The 23,424-nt window shown below is 43.8% G+C and overlaps 1 protein-coding gene across 4 annotated transcripts in view; it reads left to right on the top strand.

The window, feature by feature from the left end:
• The first annotated feature begins 5,647 nt into the window (after positions 1 to 5,647).
• ABCC3 (ATP binding cassette subfamily C member 3) overlaps positions 5,648 to 23,424 on the top strand; it is a 47,539-nt gene continuing 29,762 nt past the window's right edge. For all 4 annotated transcript variants that reach the window (XR_010467046.1, XM_013367197.3, XM_065034823.1 and 1 more), the window contains exons 1-6: positions 5,648 to 5,801; positions 18,297 to 18,473; positions 19,367 to 19,492; positions 20,370 to 20,507; positions 22,231 to 22,356; positions 23,160 to 23,221. Coding sequence is in view for 3 of the 4 variants with exons in the window: in XM_013367197.3 (XP_013222651.2) it covers positions 5,772 to 5,801; positions 18,297 to 18,473; positions 19,367 to 19,492; positions 20,370 to 20,507; positions 22,231 to 22,356; positions 23,160 to 23,221 (659 nt within the window). In the remaining variant the exon portion in view is untranslated. The remainder of the gene's footprint in view (positions 5,802 to 18,296; positions 18,474 to 19,366; positions 19,493 to 20,369; positions 20,508 to 22,230; positions 22,357 to 23,159; positions 23,222 to 23,424) is intronic.

The raw sequence follows: 23,424 nt of genomic DNA, 5'->3' as shown, positions 1-23,424 counted from the left end.
CAGGGATACAAACTGAGACATACCAACGAGATGCAGCCTGTACTAGAATCCTCCCAAAATCAGAGTAGGAAAAAGCAATTTGAAGAAATGTGCTTGGCTTTCTTTTTCTCTACCGGTACCATGTAAATGACCAGCTGTAATCAGCTACTAGGAAGTGAAGATCCTGCAGATTAAAGAGTTAATGCCAATGAAGTTTTGGAAGGACATAGGCCTGGTTTGGGCTGCCTGGAGGTGGGCAGGGGTCGGGATCCCCAGGTACCCCCGGCTGGTGCATCCCTGTGCACGGTGTTTTGACACCATCTAGTGGGCTCGGGGGAAGGAGCGAGTGCGGGAGAGCTGCCCCACGGGTGACAGGGGCTGTGACACTCCAGCTCCTGGGAAATATGTCAGAAGGACCCTGTGGTGCAGCTCTGCTGCCTGTCAAGTGCTTTGCTTCCTAGCTCGGTTTTGCAGAAACAGTGCAGTATTGGGGGGGTAGGAAAAAAAAAAGAAGAAGAGTTTCTACTTCTGCAGGGATTTTCAACCACTGAATTTATAAAAATCTCTTCCTGCAGTAGAAGGAAAGGAAGGTTTTCTCCCAGATTCCATGCCAGCCCATGGAGCTATGCAGCAAACAGACGCATTGCTCCGTGCTGGCGGGAGCCGCTCAGAGCGGGGCTGCTGCACATCATCTCCACTCCTGGCTGAGGCTCAGGCTTGTGCAAAGCCCTGGGAGACAGCAGCGCATCCAGCCCATCCAGTTGGAGGGCTGCCTGGCATCTCGGAGGCTGTGGCAGCACCTGAGAGGCTTCTTTGTCCCTGCGCAGATTTGTGCCTCCTTTTAATCGCATGTAAAACACACTGCCCAACACACTGTGGTCCCTGTGTGTGCCGATCTGTGCCGGGCCCGTACGGCCAGTGCAGTCGCTTGCAGCAGCTACGACACGTCCCCAACCTCAAATGAGCTCAAACGTGGTGTTTAACCTCTGCTTGGCCCATGGTGGAGTAGGATAACCAGGCAGCCCTTGTGCCATCTCAGTGGCTTGTGTGCAGTGCTCAGAGGTTCCACGTTTGCTCAGGCGCACGCTGAGGGCTTTGTCACTAGATGGCAATGCCATGAAGGGGTTTAGCTGGGATATTTGTGCATATTAGCTCAGGCTGCACCTGAGGTCCCCCATAGCCTGCTGTTTGTTTGGTTTGGCACAGTCTTCAGCATCATCAGCAGAAGCCATTGCCTTGCTGGCATTTTTGCATTTGAGGGTGATTGGACTTTTAGGTGGTTTTTACACGTTGTATTCAATCCTTCGGATATCTTTACAACACGTTATACAATCCTGCAACATCCTGTGGCATTTTCTGTTATCGCTTGAGTCACTGGATGCTGTAATTGGCAAGCTTTCAAAGGTCTTGAATAGATTATCTTTACATATCTGTTTAATACCCTAAATAGTGCAACCAAAGACCCCTGCAGCTCCAGCTGGGAAATGAAAAGGATGGTTAAACCACTTAATTACTTACTGTGCTAACGAATATTTTATGGAAACAGAAAGCAGAATCCAGCTGTTCTGGGGGAAATGAGGAAGAAGTTAATATTGGAGTCATTCTACAAATGAAAAATACTGCAGTGGACAGCTTTTGCCATGTTGACACCTGCAAAGGCAGCACAGAACTGCTCTGCTGGCCGTCACCAGCTCAGTGTGCCCAAGGGCTGGTGACAACTCCCTGTTCATTCAAACAACATAGGACACAGGTTTTGCAGCAAGATTCCTGCAAGCACCATGAATTCTGCATGCCCATTTTGCCACGAAACCCTGAATGGCTCCAGCTCATTAAAACTAGAGGAACTTGTGGGGTGACCAAGCTGGCAGGGGCAAGGATAAGGTGTGGCAGTTGTGTCAGGGGCTAAAGTATGATAAGTTTGGGTTTTAGCCCCAGAAAGACCAAGTGCCATGTGCTGCGTGTCTGTGGCTGTTTGTCCATCACTCTAAGCACCTTCTGCAGCTAAACTGACCACAAGCTGGGATGTGTTACACCTGCCATGGGTTTCACCAGCCTCTTTGTGCACCTGAGAGCATGTTTGTGGAATTATCTAGCAGGCAAGAGAGAGACACCCAGTGCATTCAGCATTTGACTGCTCACTGCTGGAGCCACTCCAGGGTCATTTTGGGGTGATCGAGGCAGTTTTAACACCTCTAGATTCTTCTCTTGCTCACCGTCCTCAGTATGAAACACAGGGGAAGACGGTATTACACACAGTGTCCTGGAGGAGTCATACGTACACCATTTTCTCATTTTACAGAGCCTTGATGCACTGGGTGGACTCCACAGTGAACCAAGTGATATTACAACGCAGCTTCAGGCCAAGTGCAGGGTGTTCCCAACCTCCTGCACTGCCTTCCATGGAGCTGCCACTTCTGCTCTTCCAGCAAGGAGGATCTTGCCTTCCACTCCTTGCTACAAAGCCACATAGCTGATACATGCCTAAAAACGGAGCTGTGAGTAAAAACTGGGGCTGCAAACTCCCAGCCCACTCCCTCATCTGTTTTATTATGGGACTTCTAGAGTGCTCATTGTGCTTTTCAGAAATGAGGAAATTAAAGTTAAATCCTTTCATGCCAGAAGACAGGTGCACACTGTATGCAGCCCCGTTTGAGAAGAAGAAACCCAAAGTCTGCTGCTACTCATGCAGTGTTGACTTCAAGCAGAGTTTGTTACAAGTTCATATCTTACATGTGTTAAAACACGGTGTCTTCCCCTTTCTTATAAAGTAAATGTATAGGGCCTTGCTGTAAATGTTTCTTTGGCAGCCTCTTTTTCTTACCATCTGTAAAATGTGACACCTCTGTGGGTTGCAGAAAGGAAGCTGAGCCTCTGCTGTTCCAAGCAGAGAAAGAAGGTGATATTTATAGTCAACTAACCATAAAACTGTGACTTCCAGAGCTGCACATGCTCAAACCCTCCCCAACTCTCAACTCTAAATGTCCTTCTTTATATGGATTTCTTCAGGAGGTGGCCACGCTTCATTTTGCTTTTAGTGCTTTGTAAATTAGCACGAGGTGCCATATGAAAAGCAGCCTTGTACCTGGCACCGTGCTTGCACAAACAGCTTCTCTCTCATGTTACCTCCTGTGCTGCCCCAGCTGATAGCGAACCTGCCGCTGCGTGCCCCTGGGTGTGCCTCGCAGGCTCTTCGTGACTGTGCTGCCTTGACCTGCTCCATGTGTTAGCAGGTGAAAAGTCCTTTACTGTGCAGCTGGCACAGGAAAGAGGACACAAATACGTTACTGATTGAGCCCAGATCGGATCTTTCCACTCCCTGGAATAAATGTCTGGTGAGAAAAGGTGAGTTCATGACCTCCTTGACATTGGCACCAACGGTGCCATTTCACTTTCCTGCAGAGCCAGCCTGCATTTGGGGGAACATCACAGGAGTAATGACATGTTCTAGGTACATACCCCTTCATCAAAAGGAAACAGGACCAAAGTGAGCTGCCTGAGATAGTGCTTCAGGCTCCCTTTTGCAACCAGGTTTAGCAGAATCCTTTACCATTGCCCTTCACAGGAGCTCTCAAGCTTCCCCCTCCCATCTTGTCTGTCTCAGACTTTAATATTCCTGACTTTGATTTTTATTCCCCCCACCCCCCCCCCCGCCCCTGCTTGTCTGTTTTGCCAGACAGCACCTGGAAGAGCTTGTGTGGGAGCTGGGACCCCAGTTGGCACCCACTCACCAGCACCATCCCTGTTTAGTGGCACAGACTGCAACTGAGGGCAGCGGCTGCCCACTGTGAATTAGGAACGTGAAGCAGGAGGCTGAATCCTTTAAGGCCCCTTTAGGGTTCTATGAGAACCAGGGTAATACTCTAAGGCACAACCTTCCTCCACAGATACGGTGGAACAATTCCTCTGAAGTCAATAATTTAATCAGGGATTAATTCACATGGCACATGTCAATGGAACTGTGCAGTACACTGATAAAATAAACCTCTCCCCTCCTGTACACACCGCCTACGGTAGCTGTTCGTGAGGTGCCTCTGTACCCATGACATCTTAAAATGCCAGAGCTGGTCTTAATTTAGGGCACATTCTCAAACTGCGCCGAGTTCTTCTCCTTGGTGCAAGAAATGCAGAAATGTGTGTTTGTGTCAAGAGAGATCAAATTCTCAGCACTTCTCTTGGAGCCACTGCTCTCACGGATTGTGGCAGGAGAGGAGGCTTAAAGAGCTATAAAGGAGTAATTCCTTGCTATTACTGACTTTCCTTAAAACTTTTACTGTGGTGCGCTTCCACTGAACAAAAGTTTTGATGTAAGGCTTGCAACGACAGCCCATGATGCCCTTAGAAGATCTGGTTCACCGAGTTGGCCAGGGCTCCTCTAGTATTTCCTTGAGACTGTTGTAATGTGATTGTGCTGATTAGCCTGGATCAGTTTGAGATTTCAAATCTTGTAGTCAATCACCTGAGAACCTTCCCTTGGGCAAGATCCTGTCTTCCCACACTAAAAGGAATGATGTGCCTTTAGCCAGATTATAGTTAATGTCTAAAACAAATTCTCAGCATTGTTCACGGGAAGCACATGGCTGAGTGGTTATCACCCATAGCATCTTCAGTGGTCTTCATAAAATATTAGCAGGGTATTTTTTCTTCAGGGGTGAAATATTTTTGGGATACAGCAACACCGTGCTTCTCACCCTTTTTTTATTCTGCTGAGTGTTTTAACCACCACCCTTCTGCCTGATGGTTCCTCACCTTCCAGCAGGGAAGGAAACTCAAACTCTTAAAATATTTAAGTAGATTTGTGGCAGCTGGGTGCTTTGTGTGAGATGTTATTGAAACAGATGCTACAGCAAGTGGGTGGACAAACAACAGGTGCTGGTAGGTCAATAATGCTGTAGGAAAAGTCTTGCCCAAGAGGAAAGTAAACAGTGCTTCAGCATCATGGGGAGGTGAAATACAGATTGTGTTCCAGGTGCTACAATACAAAAATCTATTAGTTACACATATCCGTGAAATGTATTGACTGAAGGCTTTTGAAAATAAAGCCGCACCACTGGTTTAACCAAGTCTACAGTGGAAGCAATCAGCACAAAGGAAGAGGTTGAAGGTGGATGGATAAGATGTGACGCTCATTGAACTCCTGCTGAGGCAACCGCACTCCACACCACTCTAAAGGTGAGACAATAAGCATCTCCAAGATGTTAACATTGGCCTGAGTGGTCTGGATGGATGGACACTGTCAGCCCCAAACCCAGCAGATGTCTCAGCTGCACGCAGCCACCCTGGGTGATCGTCCCTCAGCCCGTTCTTTGCCTCCTGTGTGGGGGCAGCCCATGTCTCCCTCCAAGAGCAGAGGTCTGGCTGCCCCAGCAGGTCACACTGACCAGGGTGAAATGTTTTCCTGGGGGCTTGGTCCTTCCACAGGGTGGGTCTCAGGAGCAAGAGGATGGTTGCAGCAGCCGCTCTCCCTCCCCACGACACCAGCCGGCGCTGCTCGGTGGAGCCGGGGGTTGCCCTTGCCCTCCCCGGGCTGAGCGGAGACTTTGGACCTTCTGGCGAGCACCTCACAGCCCAAACGAACCTCGTCCAGCCCACGCGGCCCCGCCCGGCGCCTCCCGGCCCGAGGGGCGAGCGCTCCGGGGCGCTGGCGCCTCCCGCCGCCGGCGGGGAGGGCGGAACGGGGCGCGCCGGGCCCGCTCCTCCCGCCCCCGTCCCGCCCAGGAGGGAGGCAGCTGCCTCAGTCACCCCGCTGGTGGCCGGCGTGGGCCTGGGAGAGGCTCAGCGCCACTGACGAGGCTATGGAGACGTTTTGCGGGTCCCGCTTCTGGGTAAGCAGCGCGGCCGGTGGTGCCGCCTCCTTCCGTCTTTGGATGGGGAGGTTTGCGCGGAGGGGCCGGTGGGTAAGCGGGGAGCAGCCCCCTGGCTGCCGGCTGCGGGGCTTGCCCCGGGGCGGAGGAGAAGCGCCGTGTCCCGCGGGGAGTTTCCCGTGCGCTCCCCGGAGAGGTCGGTCCTGCGGCTCCGGAGGGGCTGAGCTGCATCTCGCCCCGTCCAGCCCAGCGCTGTCCCCAGCGCCGGCCGGTGCGGGGACTCCCCCTTGCCCGGCCCGGGAGCAGGAGTGGGGCCGGCAGCACCTTCCTTCCTCCCCGTTCAGCATCTCCAGGCAAGATGGGAGACTCCGCAAGGCCCTTGGTGACCCCACAAGAGCCCCAGCCACGCTGCAGCTCCCACCTTCCCGCAGGAGAGAGGGTGTTCGCAGCCCTCCTAACACCTGTGGTCCACCTCTGGAGTTCATAGCGATGAACACGGCTATTGCCTTCTTCTGAGGGTCCTGTTTTAGTGTGGTTGCTGCTCCTCAGAACCCCTCTGATGAGCGGGAAGGTGATCTCCATTTAGTGCTTTCCTATTGCTAAAGAGCGATGGGTTCATGGCAGCCAAGGGTGGTCAGAAGCCTCACAGGATTGCAGTGACACATGTTAGTATTTGGAGCTGCCAGCCTTTTGGAAGGGCTGATTGCAGCAGGCACTGGGGTTTGTCAGCAGAAAAGTTTGGGAATTGTTGCTCTGATGGTGAAGTAAGTGCGAACTGCTGCAAGTACTTGGTGTGATCTTTCATGCTGCGTTCCTCCCCGTGCTGGGTACGCAGACGCTTTGGACTGTATGAAGCCATGGGGATTTGAGCATGTATGGGGAATCTGGGACTGCCCTCCAATAAATCACAGCTTTTGCATGTGCCTTTCTCTTATATTGATTTAGCTCAACGGAGGAAAGAAAAGGAATGTCTGAAGATGAATCACTGCTAGAAAGCTATTAAAGGACATACAAGCAATTGGCTATGAGCTCCATCTTCAGATAACTGATTATCTTTCAAAATCTGTCTCAACATTAATTTTTAAAAGAGGATTTAGGCTCCTAAGCCCCTTGGTTACGTTGTGTTGTTTAGTTGTAGATTTCATAGAAACATCTGCATGCTCTCTGCTACACCAGTTGGCAGATAAGCTTGCTCAAACAAGTATTTTCATCTCTTATTTTTGCTATAAACACTTATACAGGAACAGGAACAAGCACAAACAGATCGACACTGCTCACTACTTTATAGACTGCCTTGAGAAACATGTCTTAGTTTTCTCAAGAGAGGCTTGTAGTGCAACTACTCTTTGTAGCCAAAGGTTTTGATAGCAGTGTGTTGGTACGTTGATGGGAAATGTTCAGGCAGTTTTGCTGGTTTTAAGTATTAAATAAATGTGTCATTCTGTACTTTGTGGTGTATCCTGGTTTTAATATTGCCACTGCTTTTCAAAACTGAATTTGCAGGAAGTAATATAAAGGTAATCCAGGGAAGGGATTTGAGATAATAAACGTTTATTTGCAGCATAAATTATGAAGGCATCTAAGTGTGTTTAACAAAGCATAAATAATAATTAAGAAGTATACCTTCAGCCTTGCTCGGAGTTACAGTTCAAATGGTATTAAGTCCAGTTGCTCTGAAATGTGGTAGTTTGGACTGGGAGAGGTGTGAATTTTCTGTCTGAGTCTGTGGAGGAAGATGTCTGGCATGTGTTACGAGGCTTTCCAGAAACTTCTTTTTTGTGTAATTGCTATATCCTCATACCTCAATATAAAATATTACTGAAGAATGAAAGGAGGCTGATTGAAAGAGTAGAGCAATCTTCCTTAAGCAAGTGGGCAAACTACTTAATAAATGTAGACCTGTTCTGTTTCTTCAGAATGATGCGGAATTGTTTAGAGTTAGAACAACCTTCCATCTGTTTAATTATTTTTAAAAATGGTACTAAATAACTGTGTGAAATGGAACATGGGAGCCAGTGACCAGCAGAGTGGATTCAGTGACCAAGAGTCTTACACCCTATTTTCAGTAGCCGGTGGTATTTTCTCTGTTATCAGGAATGTATATTGTGAACTCATTTTATGAGAGAATTTGAGTGATGACCATGTAGATGACAGTTACCTTGACATGATTTGCTGTGCAAATGTGCTGTTCCATAAGCAAATGCAAGTAGAGGCTTCTTTTTGATATATTTCTACAAAAGCTGGGGCTTCTCGTGCCTCTGTACAACACTTGAAGAAGGAAAAACAAGGTGAAAGGCAGTTCCTGGCCTGTGCACACAAACTAATGGTTTTCAGCGTTGCAGTGCAGATCAATAACTTGATAAAATGTGAACCAGTATTAATGTTCGCTTTTTTCATAGCTCATGAGCTCAGCCTCCTTCCCCATATTTTGTCAAAGAAATTCTAGATATTTTGGGGAGCTAAATGGCACACTAGTGTCACTTTTAAAACTGTTTAGGGTGAAAGGAAACATGCTGTTCCAATTTAAACAGTTCTTTGTTTTGGAGTTTAAACCAACTATAATACTTTTCTGTTAAAAGGTGGTCAGAATCAAAACAAAACAGTTGAGAATTAACTCATGGAAATGTTTACATTGAAATACACTGACTTTAACAGATGATTGATTCCTTGTGGATTTTTTTTGCTTTGTCAAATTGTTAAGGTTTCAATTCTTCACCCTGATGCAGGGTGGGGAATTTCTCTGGAAATGCTGGCGAGTTGGGTTTTTTGCTTGTACAGAGGCAAAATAATTTCCTGTTCTACCCATTTTAGGAATAAGAAATTAAAGAAAACACTGTAGCTCACATTAGAAATATATAAAAGCTTCTGGTTTCCAGCTACTACTTTCCCTGTTGAACATGCAATCAGCAAATTGCTAATACAAATACCAGGTATTTTGTATATAAAAAGGAACAACTGGTATGTTATTTTTTCAAAATGCAATATGAGCAATCCCTTCATCTGAATACTTAGAAACATGCTGCCTGCTTCAATTGAGAATTTGAACCTAATTGTTAATATCTTCTAGCACTGTTCCCATGCTACATGCCTTTGGGAGGAGATGGATGCGATAGCGCATACCCACACAGGGCAATCCTTAGGCGCGTCATTTACTATTGCCCGTAATTACCTCCTATTTATCGTGTCGCATATTTACTGTGTGATAGTAAGTGTGCTAGATAGGCGTGCCAATGAATGTGACCCACAAGCTCTGTACTTGAGGAGTAGATACCGCTGGATTATCGCTTATTTGTTGCTTGTGTTCTCCACTGTAGTAGAACCTGAGCAGTTCCTACAACAGGAAAACAAAGCGATCTCCTAGGGAGACTTTGCCGCAAAAGTGTTTTGGCCCAGGGACTAAACAGCAGGATTTTAGCAAACCAAACTCTGTTCTGGTGTAAAGACACTTGGGCTCTGGGTAAGAAGTGGCACGGCAGCTGCTGGGAGGATAAAACGTTAAATGCTCTGCAGTACTTGGGTGCTGTTGGGGTGACTTGGCCTTTTGGGGGGAATAGTTTTACTATTAGAAGATCTAAAAGAAGATCTTTGGCCTACAGACAGACTGCAGTGCCTGGGCTTAAGCAGCAGATTGTGGTTTTGGTGTGTGGAGTTTGTTTTGTTTTGTTGCTTGCTTGCTTGGGTTTTTTTAAACAACATAAATAGGAAATTGGAGGGCAAGTGACAAAGTGGTTCCAATGGGAGACCACAGCTTCTAGTCAGTTATGGATGAGACCCAGACTTGTTCCGTTGATCCTGCTTAGCGCACAGAGCTGGGTTTTGTTGCCTGCCCTGTGTCTCGGTGTCCTGACAGAGGTTATATTTCTGTCTTCCCATCTCACGTGGAGTGTGGGCTCCTTCTTCATTCAGAGACTCTTGAGTAATTCAACAGGAAGTTGCAGCAACTTTCAAAAGTAAACAATACCTCAGTCTTGGCTTTGAGATAGTCTCGCACAAGCACCCCTTTAGCCTTTGGGTTTGCGGATATTCCTTCACCTTGAGTCATTCTGTGAAATGTTGGTAGATTTGGAGCAAAAGTCACGCTGCTCTCTGGAAATGCAACTTCATGCCCTCTTGGCTCAAAGTGCCATCGGTTTCTCTTCTGCATAATTTCCTCTTTTGCTTCATCATGTATCATGCTGAACTTCTTTTGTGGTTCACGATGACTTAGGACAACTGTAGTAAGGAGGAAATGTTTCTTTCAAGGAAGATGACAATGTACTTCTTCTAAGTACATTTATTTAAAAACCTACACAACTTCTGTGTTTTGCCCCAAAATTAATAATAAAACTTTGAATCTCAATTATTCAATTATGTTTTCAACTAAATAAGTTCCAGCAGAGGAACGGTGAAGCAAAAGGTGGTAGCATGTCAATGCAAAGGAGGGATTACGCAGAATGTTCAGTGTTTATAGATATTTAAATATGATACAGATCTCCACATAGTCTTTGTTAACTGCACCCAACTTCAGATAACTGAGTCCCACTTCTATAAATCTCCTCACAAATGATTAAATCAGATACCTGTGTTGTTTCTCATGCTAGGTTGGATAGCAAAATAAGTAACTTTAATGCACTTTTCAGACCTCAGATCTATGAAGTTATGCTCTCTCAAAGGGTAGCTGTGCTGGTAACATCCTGAACTTAAAAACAGTTACATGCTCAAGCTCAAATTCTCCAAGATTTTAAAATTCTTGAATTTATTTGAATGGAAGCTATTGCTAAAGGATTTGGACCTCAGATTGTCAATGTCAAGAGCAGTATAAATATTTATCATTAGATTTGGAGTATTATCCAGGACCCATTATCATTCATCTGTGTGTAAATGGCATCACAGGCTGTAGTTTAATCTGTTTGGGAGAGAAATACTCTGAATTTGAGAGTTGTGAGCAAAACTTAATACTGGTGAAAGCTGCCAATGTCCAGGATTTATGGAGACAGTGTCAATTAATGAAGCTCATGAAAACGACATTAATTTCAGTGGAATTCTGAAATTAATACTGCAATTCTGGAACTGCAGTAAGAAGATTATTTTAGGGAAAAAAAAAAAAGCCCAAGGGGAGAAAATATATATATATATATATATTTGTGTTTGTGTGTATATATATATTATTTTTTGTTTGTGCACTGCAGCTTTGTGGGAGATGCTTCACCAAGATCTTCAGGACACAAAAGCCTGTTTGTCTCTCCTTTCTATGTGTTTCCTGGGGCTGGGACAGTAAAACCTGAGGATGCTGTGAGACGGGACAGATGGCAGGGGGACAAGGTCCCACCTTGCTTTAATAGAGAATTAAAGCCCTGCAGAGCGACTTTGTAGCAAAATACAAGGTCATAGATGTTCTTCAGCTTTCAACACGAGTGTCACTCCCTGATCACAACTGAGTGTTTTAGCTGAGGTGACATAGGTGGTAGATGTAGTGTCTGGGACTTGGGAATACTATAAAGTTGGCTCCTGAAAAGAAATAATATCTGAAACAAAATCTGAGTCGCATGCGGAGCTCCTTAAAATAGAGCTTATTTAACTGCAATAGTTAAGAATATAAAGCATTTTGAGATGGCTCTAACCTACCTGGTAGGCAAATTGCTATGCCACTGGAGACACAATCCTTTCTACGTGTGTAGATTTGTAACGTATTAAAATGAAGAGATTATTACTGCCTAAAATTTAATTTTGAAAAAAATTCCTTGGAGAAACTTATTAAATGAGATCTTTTCTCCACTAAGCTAATGCTCCATTTGTCTCCTGATGCCGCAGTGACTGTGATGGGCCGTTATCCAGCCGCACGTTGTTTGGCTGGGCTGGAGGAGAGTGCAGTGGCGAGTGGCCAGAGACCTTCCCAGGGATGCGATCGGGCTTCTGTTCACCCAGCAGCCCCGATTCCGCGCTGGTGTGAGCTGGCACCTTGTCCCTGCGCTAATCTCCCGATAGTGCCAGAGGTGAAGTCAATGTAATAAAACTTAGATCATTTACAGTAACGTCACGTGCTGCTGTTGCAAAGCTTTGAATTGGAACAGAGTAAGAAATGAAGGAGGGGGAGAAGAAAAACTGCTTCACAGGAGTGAATGTGAATGAATTCAAATGCCAAAGTCATTTAGTTCCCAAACTTTCTGAGAATACAGGAGGAGGTTTGACACTTGTTCAATTAAAAAAGAAGCATGCTTCTCATTTCTTCCTTTGCTTTCTCTCCTTTTCCCCCTAGATGAATGACTTCTACTCCTTTCACTTGCCCTTTTTATGATGTACGTTTGGAAATGTGGAAAAATAAAAGGGGAAAAATCTCCACATTCTGGAGTAAGGGAAGGTGAGAGCAGGCAAAGTGGAACAAAAAAACAGTAAAAAAATTTCAGACTTTTATGGTTTGTCTCCTTTGAAAAAGCAAGGTATATCTTCTGGGGGAAATAGTGTACTACTGGAAGATATCTCAGATGGAAAATTGTGGCCAGTGGTAACCATCATATGCAGCAAAACTATTCTGTCTGCTGCTTCCACCCTCACGCCTTTTTTTCCCTGCTGTGATACAGAATCGCTACTTCTTACCTGTTGTTGACCTGCAAAAGTTCACTTTCCCTGCTTAAGCCTCTTTGTGGCAAAGGGTGAAAGTTCTGGATCGTTTGGGTATTTGAAGCGTCATTACTGTAAGCTGGTTGCAACTGGGTCACTCTGTCCTTACCGCAGCTCTTTAGGCTCTGGTCTCTTCCTACCAGCACTGGCTGGGCAGATTGAGCTGAAGGGGGTTTGCACAGATCGTAGTTAAACATGATTCTTTTAGAAACAGGATCCTCCTTGGTGTTGAAAAATATCACGTTTTAAGCTTTAAGTTCACATCACTTAGTGCTGGATAGAAGCTGTGCATGCAAGTGGGGTAGAACAATGTACCAGGACAGTTCTGCCTTTGCTCCAGTTTCTCTGATTGACATATTCCTTTTCCGTAGTCACCTGATCCCCGCTTTTCTTCATCTTTGAATTTTTTGGCCTAACAACACTGAAGGCCAACCTTGACTTCAAGAAGAAGGGAAGAGAGAATAGCTGAGAGGGTGTGGGGTGGTGTAGGAGCAGCCGTTTCCCAAACGTGCTGCCTGTAGTGGCGCTTTGCAAGTTCCTCTTTCTGGTTTAGAGCCAGACTGTGGATTTCACTCTTTTTTCTGGATAAAAATAACTGAATTAAGTAGGTCTGCGGACTGAGAGATGAGTGTGGTTTGTGCAAATTAACTCCGAGAGCGTAGCTAGAGTGTAGCGCTTGTCTGTGTTAGGTGAGCTTAGGTCAGTTCTGTGAGTGATAAACCAGGCTTAATCTTGGCATTAAAGCTCATTAGCACCCTGAGTCTGTCCTCGCCCTCTAGCCTCCTGCCGCATTTGATTCCTTGTTGTTCCCCTAATGAGTGTCCCTGCAGCTGAAGAGTGTGACCAACCTCAGATGCTTGAGGTGACATGTCACCTTTGTATCCTGCCCTGCCGAACTCCCACACTACTGTCCTGTTAAAGACAGCCTTGACCAGACAATAAAATCTCATTATCGCTGCAGTCAATTTGTCAGTTCTAGCTGGAAAAGAAAGCTCAGCGTCCTGTACGGTGTCCTTCACTAATGTAGATATCTGTTGCAGTGTGCTTTGTAAACAGAAAAATCCTATTTCTGGTTATTAACGCTGTGGTTCATGCAGGACTGTAAATGCTTACACCCTTTCAACCCCACCTTTTTTCCAAGGAGTATTGCTATGGTCTTGCAGTGCAAAAATGCCATTATCTCTTGCCTTGCCTTAAAAGGGGGCAAAAAAGAGGGACGAAGAAAAAAGAGAAGGTTGTTCGTGTAATTACCTGAAGGAATTGAGTTGTGCAGCAGTCACTGGATTAATGAAGCGTGTTGCTCTTTCTGTGCATAAGGGTGAAATTGTTCCTTTGGAAACATAAGTAAATGATCTTGCTCTGAAAAGGCCATTTGAAGCTGGGAGCCTTCCGGGGGCCTGGAGCAGAATCCTTGTTATTTGTGCCCTAAATGATTGTTAGAGTTTGGCCCAAAGACCTGCCCAGCAGGGACGGAGCAGAGGAGATGGACAGCAGCTATATATACATATATGTTTATACTGTTGTTGTTGTTGTGTTATTTATATTGTTGTTGTGTTTTTCCTTTTTGTTTATTTGTTTTTGCCAGCCTGTGCAAGTAAAGCTCACTGGCAGGATATCTACTATAACTAGGGGCAAAAGAAGGGCAGGACAATTCTCTGCATTTAAGTTTTCACTAACAATTTCTTCTGAAAGAGACACCATTTCCATGTTTATTTACTGCAGGGAGGCGTTGTTATTTTCAGTTATTCACTTGCCTGTCTTTTAATCTTCCCAGTCAGCTTTCCAATTTGATTTTTAATCTTAATAACACGCTGACTAGTGATAACTGACACAAAATCAGCAATATGGCATGTATTAACCTTGGGTAGAATATAAATGACGTCAACGTGATGGCCTTCACCTTCCCAGCACATAAAGAAGGAATTTGTGTTTCTTTTGCTTTTCCCGATTCATTTTGTGCTATAGGAACCTGTGCTATCGGAACTTCCTATGGGAACTATAGGTGTGGGGTAAAGCCAGTGTAAGGCACTTTTATTTCAAACTTTTCTAGTGGAATAGGAGTTAATTTAGACTCAAAGCCAAAACTAGAACCCCAACTGGTCCTTCTCAGCAGGTTCTCTTAACATCATTGGGGTTTGGGAAAGGGATGGACAGGAATTTCCTTGTTGCTGTTTTTCAGTCTAGCATTAGGCTTTCTGTTTGGTCGCCCTTTTCTTTGAAAGCTGTAAGGGATGATATGCAAGAAATTTAAGGTATGTTGCAATGAACTTTCATTTTCTTTGAGTACATTATCAGTTTCAAGGATGGCCTTTCCAATAGCAGTGTTCTTTTCCAGAGCGGAAAATGCTAAATATTGGAGCAGATTTAACGTTGCTCACAGTTTCCCCTGTTGAATACCTTCCCTTAAATGAAGATCGTGTATTTAAAGCTGCTCATCTAAATGTAAGTCCTAGTTCACAGATGGCCATTACTATGAGGGTTGTGTTTATCCAAAGGCTGTGGCTGGAGTGATGGGTATGATTGAGAGCTGCTGCAGGGGGAAATGTCAATTATATTCTTAACTGATCAACAGAAAGCCCCACTAATTTGTAAGTTTTAGACTCCAGGGAAGCCCTTGTCTGCTGTGAAGCTGTTACAAGCATCTCTAATTTTTTTTTTTTTCCCATGGATGTTGGCGTTGCATTGAAGTATTATTACAGGATAAAGTAAATTGTGCGTCTGGAGGTTTGGTGCAGCAGCCGGTGTTTCTGCAATGCCGCATTTCGCCAGCGTATTTTCATCCTCAATGAGAAGGGGACACAAGAAACATCTACCCTCGCTCTGCTCACCAGGACAGAGTTCAGAATATGGAACGGCAAAGCCAGATTAAAGCAGGAGCCTTAAATGATAGGAGTCAAATTGCTGGTGTGTCCCTCCAGCCATTGCTTCTTGTGTTTGTTCTCAAGGGTGGAGTTCCATAACTTTACTGCTGAATTGAAGGGTATTTAGCAATATTCAACAGTGTTGGCTTGGTCAGGATAGGTTGTATTGAGACTTACCATCATATTCTGATTCAAAATGAGTTGTTTAGGGTTGGAGGGGATGTTGGAATATATGCTTTCAGTGTGGTGATTTATAATGCCATAAAATGGAATTGTTAGCTCCATGAGAACGGATTCAGCTTGATAAGAAACGCAACTTTCAGATGCCCAGATTTAATAGTAATAATAACAATTAACAGCTGAGTCCCTGCTACATGACAGTGTTAGTCCACTGGGGTCCGGTCTTAGGGAAAGCAAGTAGTCTGCATGGTATTATAATACTTAAATGTTTAGGTACTGTGCCTTCTAACAGGAACCCTTCTCATTGTATTCACGGATGGAAAGAGTCTGAACTCAGAAAGTACCAATTCATTGAAAGGGAAAATTTTAACAGAAACAGGTTGGTTCCAGGAAAGCTTGTTCATCTGGTCCAGGATGGAAATGAACCTGGAAAAGCATTCCCAAGATAGCCAGTGGTCCGGTCTGTTACCTTGGACGTAGGTTTCCTCTTCAGCCCATGTCCCCATTTCCCACGTGCTGTGGAGGTGGAAGGCTCTGGCTCATCAAGTGGGTGCTGCTTCTTGTATTTTCACGTGATTTTGGCAAGGTTCCCCTTTTTTTCTCAGAGATAATCCAACCAAATCGCAGAATCTCACATGTTTTCTTTAGGACAGCATTTTTGGTTTCTGGCCAGCTGTATTTATACGTTCAGAAATGCAAGTCCTTTGCCTTGTTTAAATAAGAGTTAATGAAAACCTTTAAATGGCTTGGCAGCCATACAGTCTGTGTCTTGGATACAATAGTCAGCTTGTGTTCAGTCCGAAGTTAATGGACATCTGGGGTAGTTTTGAGGTTGCTGTCAGACAGAAAGCCATTTCTGGACATTTTGGTCTTATAGGAAAGGTTTTAATTTAGAGGGCTGCCTTTTTCTTTTTTTAATTTCCTTCAATAACTTTTCCCTTAAACAGAGTCATTGTTGTATTCTGTGCCCACTTATTGCTATTCTTCCTCAGCTTTCCTTTTCCAGGATTTTTTTTCCAGCAAGTGAAAAGAGCACAATTGCAAACATGTTCAAGACATTGCTAAACCATATATAATTTAAAGAGGAAATTACTGTTTTGTTGAATAAATGATAGTAGATAAGCTCCTTCTTTGGAACTAAAGAGCTCTTCATCTCCAAACTACTGGAGGGCATCTCCTGCCCCAGGCAGGGGAGCTGCAGGGGAGCTTATCATATTAGAGATGCCAAAATGTTTTGATGATGAGCCAAACATGGGTGCTCTTTAAACGTTATCCTCCTTCTGGTGCCAGAGACCTGCTCGCTGGGGGAAAACACATAAACAGTTTGAATGTGGGGCTGGAGTTTTGTTTGGTTTTGATCTTGTGTTTGACTTGCAGTGTAATTGCCCCTTTGCGGTTGGAGTTTCTTCCAGGTCTGGACAAACCTGTTGAGGTAAATGGGAATATTTTCATTCCCCTGGCCCATGCCGGATGCTTGCGTGATGCCAGAAAAGCCATTTATTGTGTCTCTCTCAGCACTAACTCTCCGGTGTTAAAAGATGCAGTTGAGCTGCACAGCTCATGGATTTGTGCCACCTTTCCCCACTGCCAGAGGTTTCATTTGTGCCGGAGCTGAAGTGCCGAGTGACAAAATTGTCACAGTTCAGCCAAACCATCCTGCAACCTGCCAAGGCATTGCAGTTTCATTACACTCATGAGCTCATGTGGGCTGATGTGGTGATGCGTGTCCCTTCTGACAGGTCATCACCGAGACTGAAAGATTGTCAGCAGCTTGTGGCTCTTCAGTTCTCCTAAAATCAACCGTGGCTTTCAACATTCAGTGTCTTTTGTATCAGTAAACGAAAGCAAGGCTGGAAATACTTCTGAAGAATTTGTATTCAGACTAGTCAGTCATTCACTTTAAGAGGTGGGGAGAAGTGGCTTGGCTTAACTGAAACATACTTCTGCTGAGAGCTCATTTCCAAAAATAATTAGGTACAAGTAAATGATTCTAGTGCAGAGATAAGGCATATTTGAACAACAGATATCTTAGTTTTGTCATCTGCTTGTTAATGATAGTACAACAAAGCAATTTTACATTTCCTGCGAGTAAGTATTTATCTACCACATTTAAGATGACACATCAGATGGTGAAATGCAAGTTGCGAATTTCCAGTAGGTTTGATTAAAACCAAGTTCCCCTTAACTGTACTGAAATTTCTATTTTAGTTTGAACTTGCCTGTGTTTGCACGTGGTGCAATCGAATCCTTAGGTACAAGTTTCTTATATGAATTGTGGCGTCCAGGGTCGCAGATGGAAAGCGTTGCTTACAAACTTTGCAAGAAAACACATGTTCCTACATTATTTTTACCTTTGTTTAGAAGAGGGAATTCATTATAATTGGAGGCATATGAGTAAGAAGGACAAAATTTTAGTCACAAATGGGGTTTTCCCAGGTCAGCATGCAGTTGATCTAAATCTTACCACTTTCTCCAGTGCTGGACATTCCTGCTGGATGAGTTCTCGAGTGGAGGGTTTTGCCTCAAGAGCTGCGTTTAGCAGTTGCGCTCCAGGCTGGGAATGCCTGAGAAATGCCGCAGTATCAGCACCTGTAACTGAGCAAAGACAGAAACACAGGGGGTTTGTCCGCTATGGAATCCATGTCCAATTCTGAGATACAGGAGGGCAGAAGTCAGTCTTTCTCAGTTTTGCCCAGTATTTAAAACTGTACTTCGCCCTTTTACTACAGCAGATTATCCACAAGTAGTTGGGCTATGTTTTAAGGCCATTCGCTAACTCCATCAGAATTTGGATACAACTTACTCAAGCAGATGTTCCAGCTGGCAGTGCTTCTGCCTCTCTATTAATAAATGCCTTGTCTTTTTATTTTTTTCCCAGGATTCAAATCTTTCTATACACACTGACAATCCCGACCTGACACCGTGTTTCCAGAACACCGTCCTAGCGTGGATCCCTAGCATTTATCTATGGAGTGCATTACCCTTTTATCTTTTCTACCTAAAGCGCAACAAAAGAGGGTACATCGTGCTTTCCGTGCTGAACAGGTTCAAGACGGTAAGAGCTCTTTACAATATTGAGTTTGTTAGCGTTAGTTCAGTATCCACACAAGTGCTGCAGTAGGGTTTAAACAAAGTCCTCTCTGATTTATGGGGGAAATGAAGAACTTGCTCAAACAACAGCATTCATGCAGATTTCTGAGGAAGGATACCAAAGGATGGCTCATCTGTAAGGAAATCCATCCTGTGAGCTCACCTTTCTGGGTAGAGAGACGAGTTGATTGCTCTGCAGAAGAGAGTTCACCCCTATGTTGAGCCAAAACTATGCTGCTTCACCCTTACTTAAGCTTACTTAAGCACTGTAAGCTGCAAAATAAAGACCTTAAAGTAGGCCTAGTGAAAATTTAATCTCATTGTGAAAGTAAGCACAAGAAGGTACTTTTGTCAAGTCAGTGTCTACCCAATAGCTATCTGATTTCATCTGCATTTTGTGCTTAGGAGATGACTGGTGTCAACAGCACCTCTGGTTTATAAATGAGGAGGTCTAAGGGAAGTGGGCAAGTCACTGTCCATTGGCCATGAGGGAACCGGGGTTATTCCTGGAGAAAAAAATCCAGACTTCTGCTTCAGGGCTTGTCTGCCTTTAATCTGGCTGCTGCCTGTGTTTCCAATCAAAACTGAGTAGTATGAGGCAGGGGGGAAAAGGTAAATACATTATTCTTTCTACTGGTTGTGTTTGCAAAGCCCTCGGGAAGCAGCTGAGAGAGACCCTTGGTTTGAGAGCGGTGGGATGGTTCCACCAGCCTGCCCGCAGCTGATGGATGCAGCAGCATCGTTTTGCTCGCACAGCTTCATCTCACTGAGAATCCGTGAATCAGAACGGCTTTGCCAGCCCTCCGGCTGCCCCCGGGGGTGAATTACCAAACGCTGTTTCTGTTTGACTGCTTTCAGCTCTTCGGTGTCCTGCTGTGGTGCGTGAGCTGGGCAGATCTCTTCTACTCTTTCCATGAGCTCCTGCAAAACCGGACGCCTCCACCCGTCTATTTTGTAACTCCATTGATCGTTGGCATCACTGTGGTTCGTACCTGTTTCTGGTTATTGTGACCAATAAGAATAACTCTTCTTTTTTAAACAGATGAAGGAGGAAAAGGGTTCCTTTGCATTCATTGCCTTGTCCTGTACTCTTTTAATGGAATTATTAGTACTTGTATTACTTCAGCAAATCTTGTGTATTGAGAAGGCTGCAATTATAGATATCTCTCTCACGTAGATTCCTGCTATGGAAATTAAACTCTGTATAATGGAGAGGTTGTTCCATCTCCCACTTTGTTCTCATCTGTTTCTCCAAACTTGGGATCCAGGTGTGGAGAGAATTTGCATCTGACTCTGCCTAAACAGTGAGATATGATAGAACGTGGCTTGTGCCTTGTGTATTGGACTTTGTAAAACTGTGTCTCATATCTGGTGGTTGTTCTTCCATTAAACGGAACCCAAATTTGCATTACCTAGCAAGACAAACAGACCCGTGGCTGTTGTATGAAAAACGAAGCAGTGAAACTTGCCCATTAAGCTTTTCATTCCCTTGGTTATATTTTTTAAAAATCTTGTTTTCTAGACAAGTCATGATTGTCCATCTGGACCTGAGAAATGACAGCTCTTACATTTGTTTGAAGTGTTTAATTGTCTCTAGCTCTAGATACAAATTTTGGTTTAAAAACTGAATTCTGGAGATAAAGCTCTGAAAAAAGTAAAAACAGGTTATTTCATGAAGTTATTCACTGCTTTCCTTGGATAAAGGAGGTTTTGCCATTGACTTCTGTGAAGATGTGATGGGGCCTTATTTCAAAGAGGTCCTATTGTAGATGATCATTCTAATAGCTGCCAGCTGAGAGTATGAAGAAGGGCAGCAGTGGGCTGGGATTATGTTCACGTGTTTCTGTCTTTGCTTTTACAGCTGTTAGCTACATTGCTTATTCAATATGAAAGGCTGAGAGGAGTTCAGTCTTCTGGAGTGCTCATTATCTTCTGGTTTTTGTCTGTGCTTTGTGCCGTGGGGCCTCTCCGCTCGAAGATCATGACTACAACGGCGCAGGTAACATGCCATCCCTGTTAGCACTTGGAGAACGGGAAATGCAGCATTAATACCTGTGAAGGGAGTGAATCACCAAGTTTGGAGTCAGATCTGAGCCCAGCTTTTGCCAGACAGAAAGAGAAGTTTGGTTGTGTTGCATTGACTCAGACTTGTGCGACTTGAAGGGAACTGGGATTTCTCACACAATGTCAAAAAAGCAAATTTTGCTTAGCCCAAGGATGTGCTGGAAACCTGATAGACATGCGAGCGCTGTACCGATGCTGTACGTATGTTAGAACAGAGGGGTTTTTTCTTTTGTCTCTTTTTCCTTCCCTTTTGCAGCCTCCTTTCCCTGCCATGCTTAAATGAAGATGGGTACTAATTGGAGATGATGCACTTTAATACGTAACGTTGCTTTTTTGCTAGGGTAGCTTGTGCACAGCTCCATAGGCTTCTGTCAGTGCCTGATGTGCTGAGAACAGCATTTTGACTCCAACTGTGGGTGGAAATAGGGAACAGAAAGTTGGAGGGAGAGGAAAGAAACCTGAGCTGCTATGATTCCTGTTTGAAAACGTAACAACTTTCTTACTGTGGGAGAACCTGCTATGTTTTTCGCAGAGACAAATTTCACTAAGTAGGGCAAAGCAGATTGCTTCAGTGATTAGATCATCAAGGCTAAGAGTGAAAAAGGATATTTGAAAAACATTAAGGTGATTGCTTCCCCTGAAATGAAATCAGTACTGATTCTGTTTGGCAAATTTTTTTAATACTTTTTGTAACTATTAGCGGCACTATCTTTTTAGCAAGGATTTTGCCCTACCGGTCTGTTGTAAATATTCCATTGGAGACTGAATCAAACCTTAAATGACAGTCTGTGCAGAACTTCTTCAGAAAATAGCTGCAATCCTGGTGAGACCCTTTCAAACACCACTTAAAGGCAATTTAAAAACTGTAGTAGCAGTGAATAAGTACAAATATTGAACTATCAATGTTTGAATCCTTAATCAACTTTAAATTAGGAGTGCAGAGCCTTAGAACAGGTATGGGTAGTGTTTCTGCTGCTCTTGCAGTGGCTGAGGACCAAATATTCTTTCTCTTGCACTTAAGGTTTAAACATTTTAAGTGAACAATGAGCATTCACAACCACGTTAGGGTATGAAAGCTGTACAAGGGACATACCCTCACAGCAAGACGTTTTAAGTCAACTGCAGACTCATTTGAGCAGGAAAGGAAATATCACCAGAGCAGATGGATCTGTTATTATGCAATAGAGTGGTTTTTTTGCGGCTTCATCTGAAAGTATTTAACACCGTCTGCTTGTCAGTGACAAGATACTAAAGTAAGTGGATGTTCTTTGATCTGGGTTGACAGTTCCTGTGCTTAAGACATGATCTTGCAAGAACCCCGGGAGGAAATTGAAAAGGATGTCGTGTAGCCCTGATTCCAGGGGGTTTCTGCACGCAGTGAAGATGTACAAGCACTTTGAACTTGACATAATTTAATGAAAAGCTTGGAGATAAGCGTGTTCTTAGGCACTTTACAGAGCATGTGCATGCTTTTGTAAGATGGTTCCTGCTAGCAACTGCTTTGCAGTATTCAGATGGAGAAGAAGAAATGAACTCCCAAAAGCAGCTGTGAAAAAGTCAGAGAGAGTGGATATGTATGTATGTGTGTGTGTGTTGGGGGGCTGGCAAGTTTGATTAAAACAATCATTACTGTGTTGTTTTTATTTTTGTCCATCTAGGGCCATGCGTATGAAAGGTTCAGGTTCACCACATTTTACATCTACTTTGCTTTGATAATCGCTGAGCTGATCCTTTCATGTTTTAAAGAAAAGCCTCCATTTTTTTCCCCTGTTAATACAGATCCTGTAAGTATTTTCACTTGGCTTTTTTTTTGCATTTTACGGACTATATCATGTTTTGAGAGTTCCACTGAAAATACTTGTCATTGAAAACAGCTTTGGATTGTCATTGACATTGCAGTACTTAGTGACCCCTCGATGAGGCACTGGATATGGGCAGTAATATTGGAGTTTGAAGCCTTTTCCCATTATATGACTAGAAGCTATATAGTGAAATCAGCTCTCCTACCTGCTACTCTGCAGCAGTTTAAATTACATTTATGAATATTGAAATGTAATATGAATTATTTCGAGAGTGGGTTTTATGAAGATAGTGGTCTCCTTGCTTAACATTCATTTAGATTTAGCCAAAGTCTATAAGAGTTATCTTAATAAACGAGTTCTATATATGTTGAGAATAGATATGGAAAAAAACATTAATAACAGAAGATATTAGTGGTGTCACAGGTTAAATTTCTTCTCCAATTCATAAAATGGTCTCTATAATTGGATTTATGTTTGAACCAAGTTGAGAGAGAAGCTGAGTTCATTTCTTAAAATGAACATTTCAGAAACTATAGAGTGACATTTCTGTTTATGAAAGTGTGATTTAAAGGCAGTATATGCAGCAATTTTTAGACGTAAAAAATGTTCTGCATAACCTGGGAAATGAAAGAAATCAATCTGATGTCTCATTAGGACATAGGTACATACGTGTAATATACCGTAAATATACCAACACTGATCAAAATTGACTGTCTTCTTAGCAAAGTAATTGTAAATATCTTGCTTTGTTTTTGTTTTATTTCCCTCCCATAACTTCACTATAGAATCCATGTCCAGAGTTAACTTCAGGCTTCCTGTCAAGACTGACGTTTTGGTGGTTTACAAGGTGAGTTTCTCTTGTCAAGCTCTTGGACAGCTGACAGCCCCAAACTCCACTTGCCATACGTGTTGAATAGAGTTGCCAATATAGAGATTTTTTTTCTCTGTAAGTAGTTGATGTCGGATGCTTTTTCATCCAGAAGGGTGTCAGCACTTCTAACATTTGCCTTTTTAGAAACAGCTTTCAGAGTGCTCATACCACCCAAACTT

The sequence above is a fragment of the Columba livia genome, chromosome 18 (assembly GCF_036013475.1).
Source record: "Columba livia isolate bColLiv1 breed racing homer chromosome 18, bColLiv1.pat.W.v2, whole genome shotgun sequence".
Taxonomy (NCBI): Eukaryota; Metazoa; Chordata; class Aves; order Columbiformes; family Columbidae; genus Columba; species Columba livia.
Note: the sequence above shows the minus strand (reverse complement) of the source record. Positions and strands in the feature narration are given on the sequence as shown.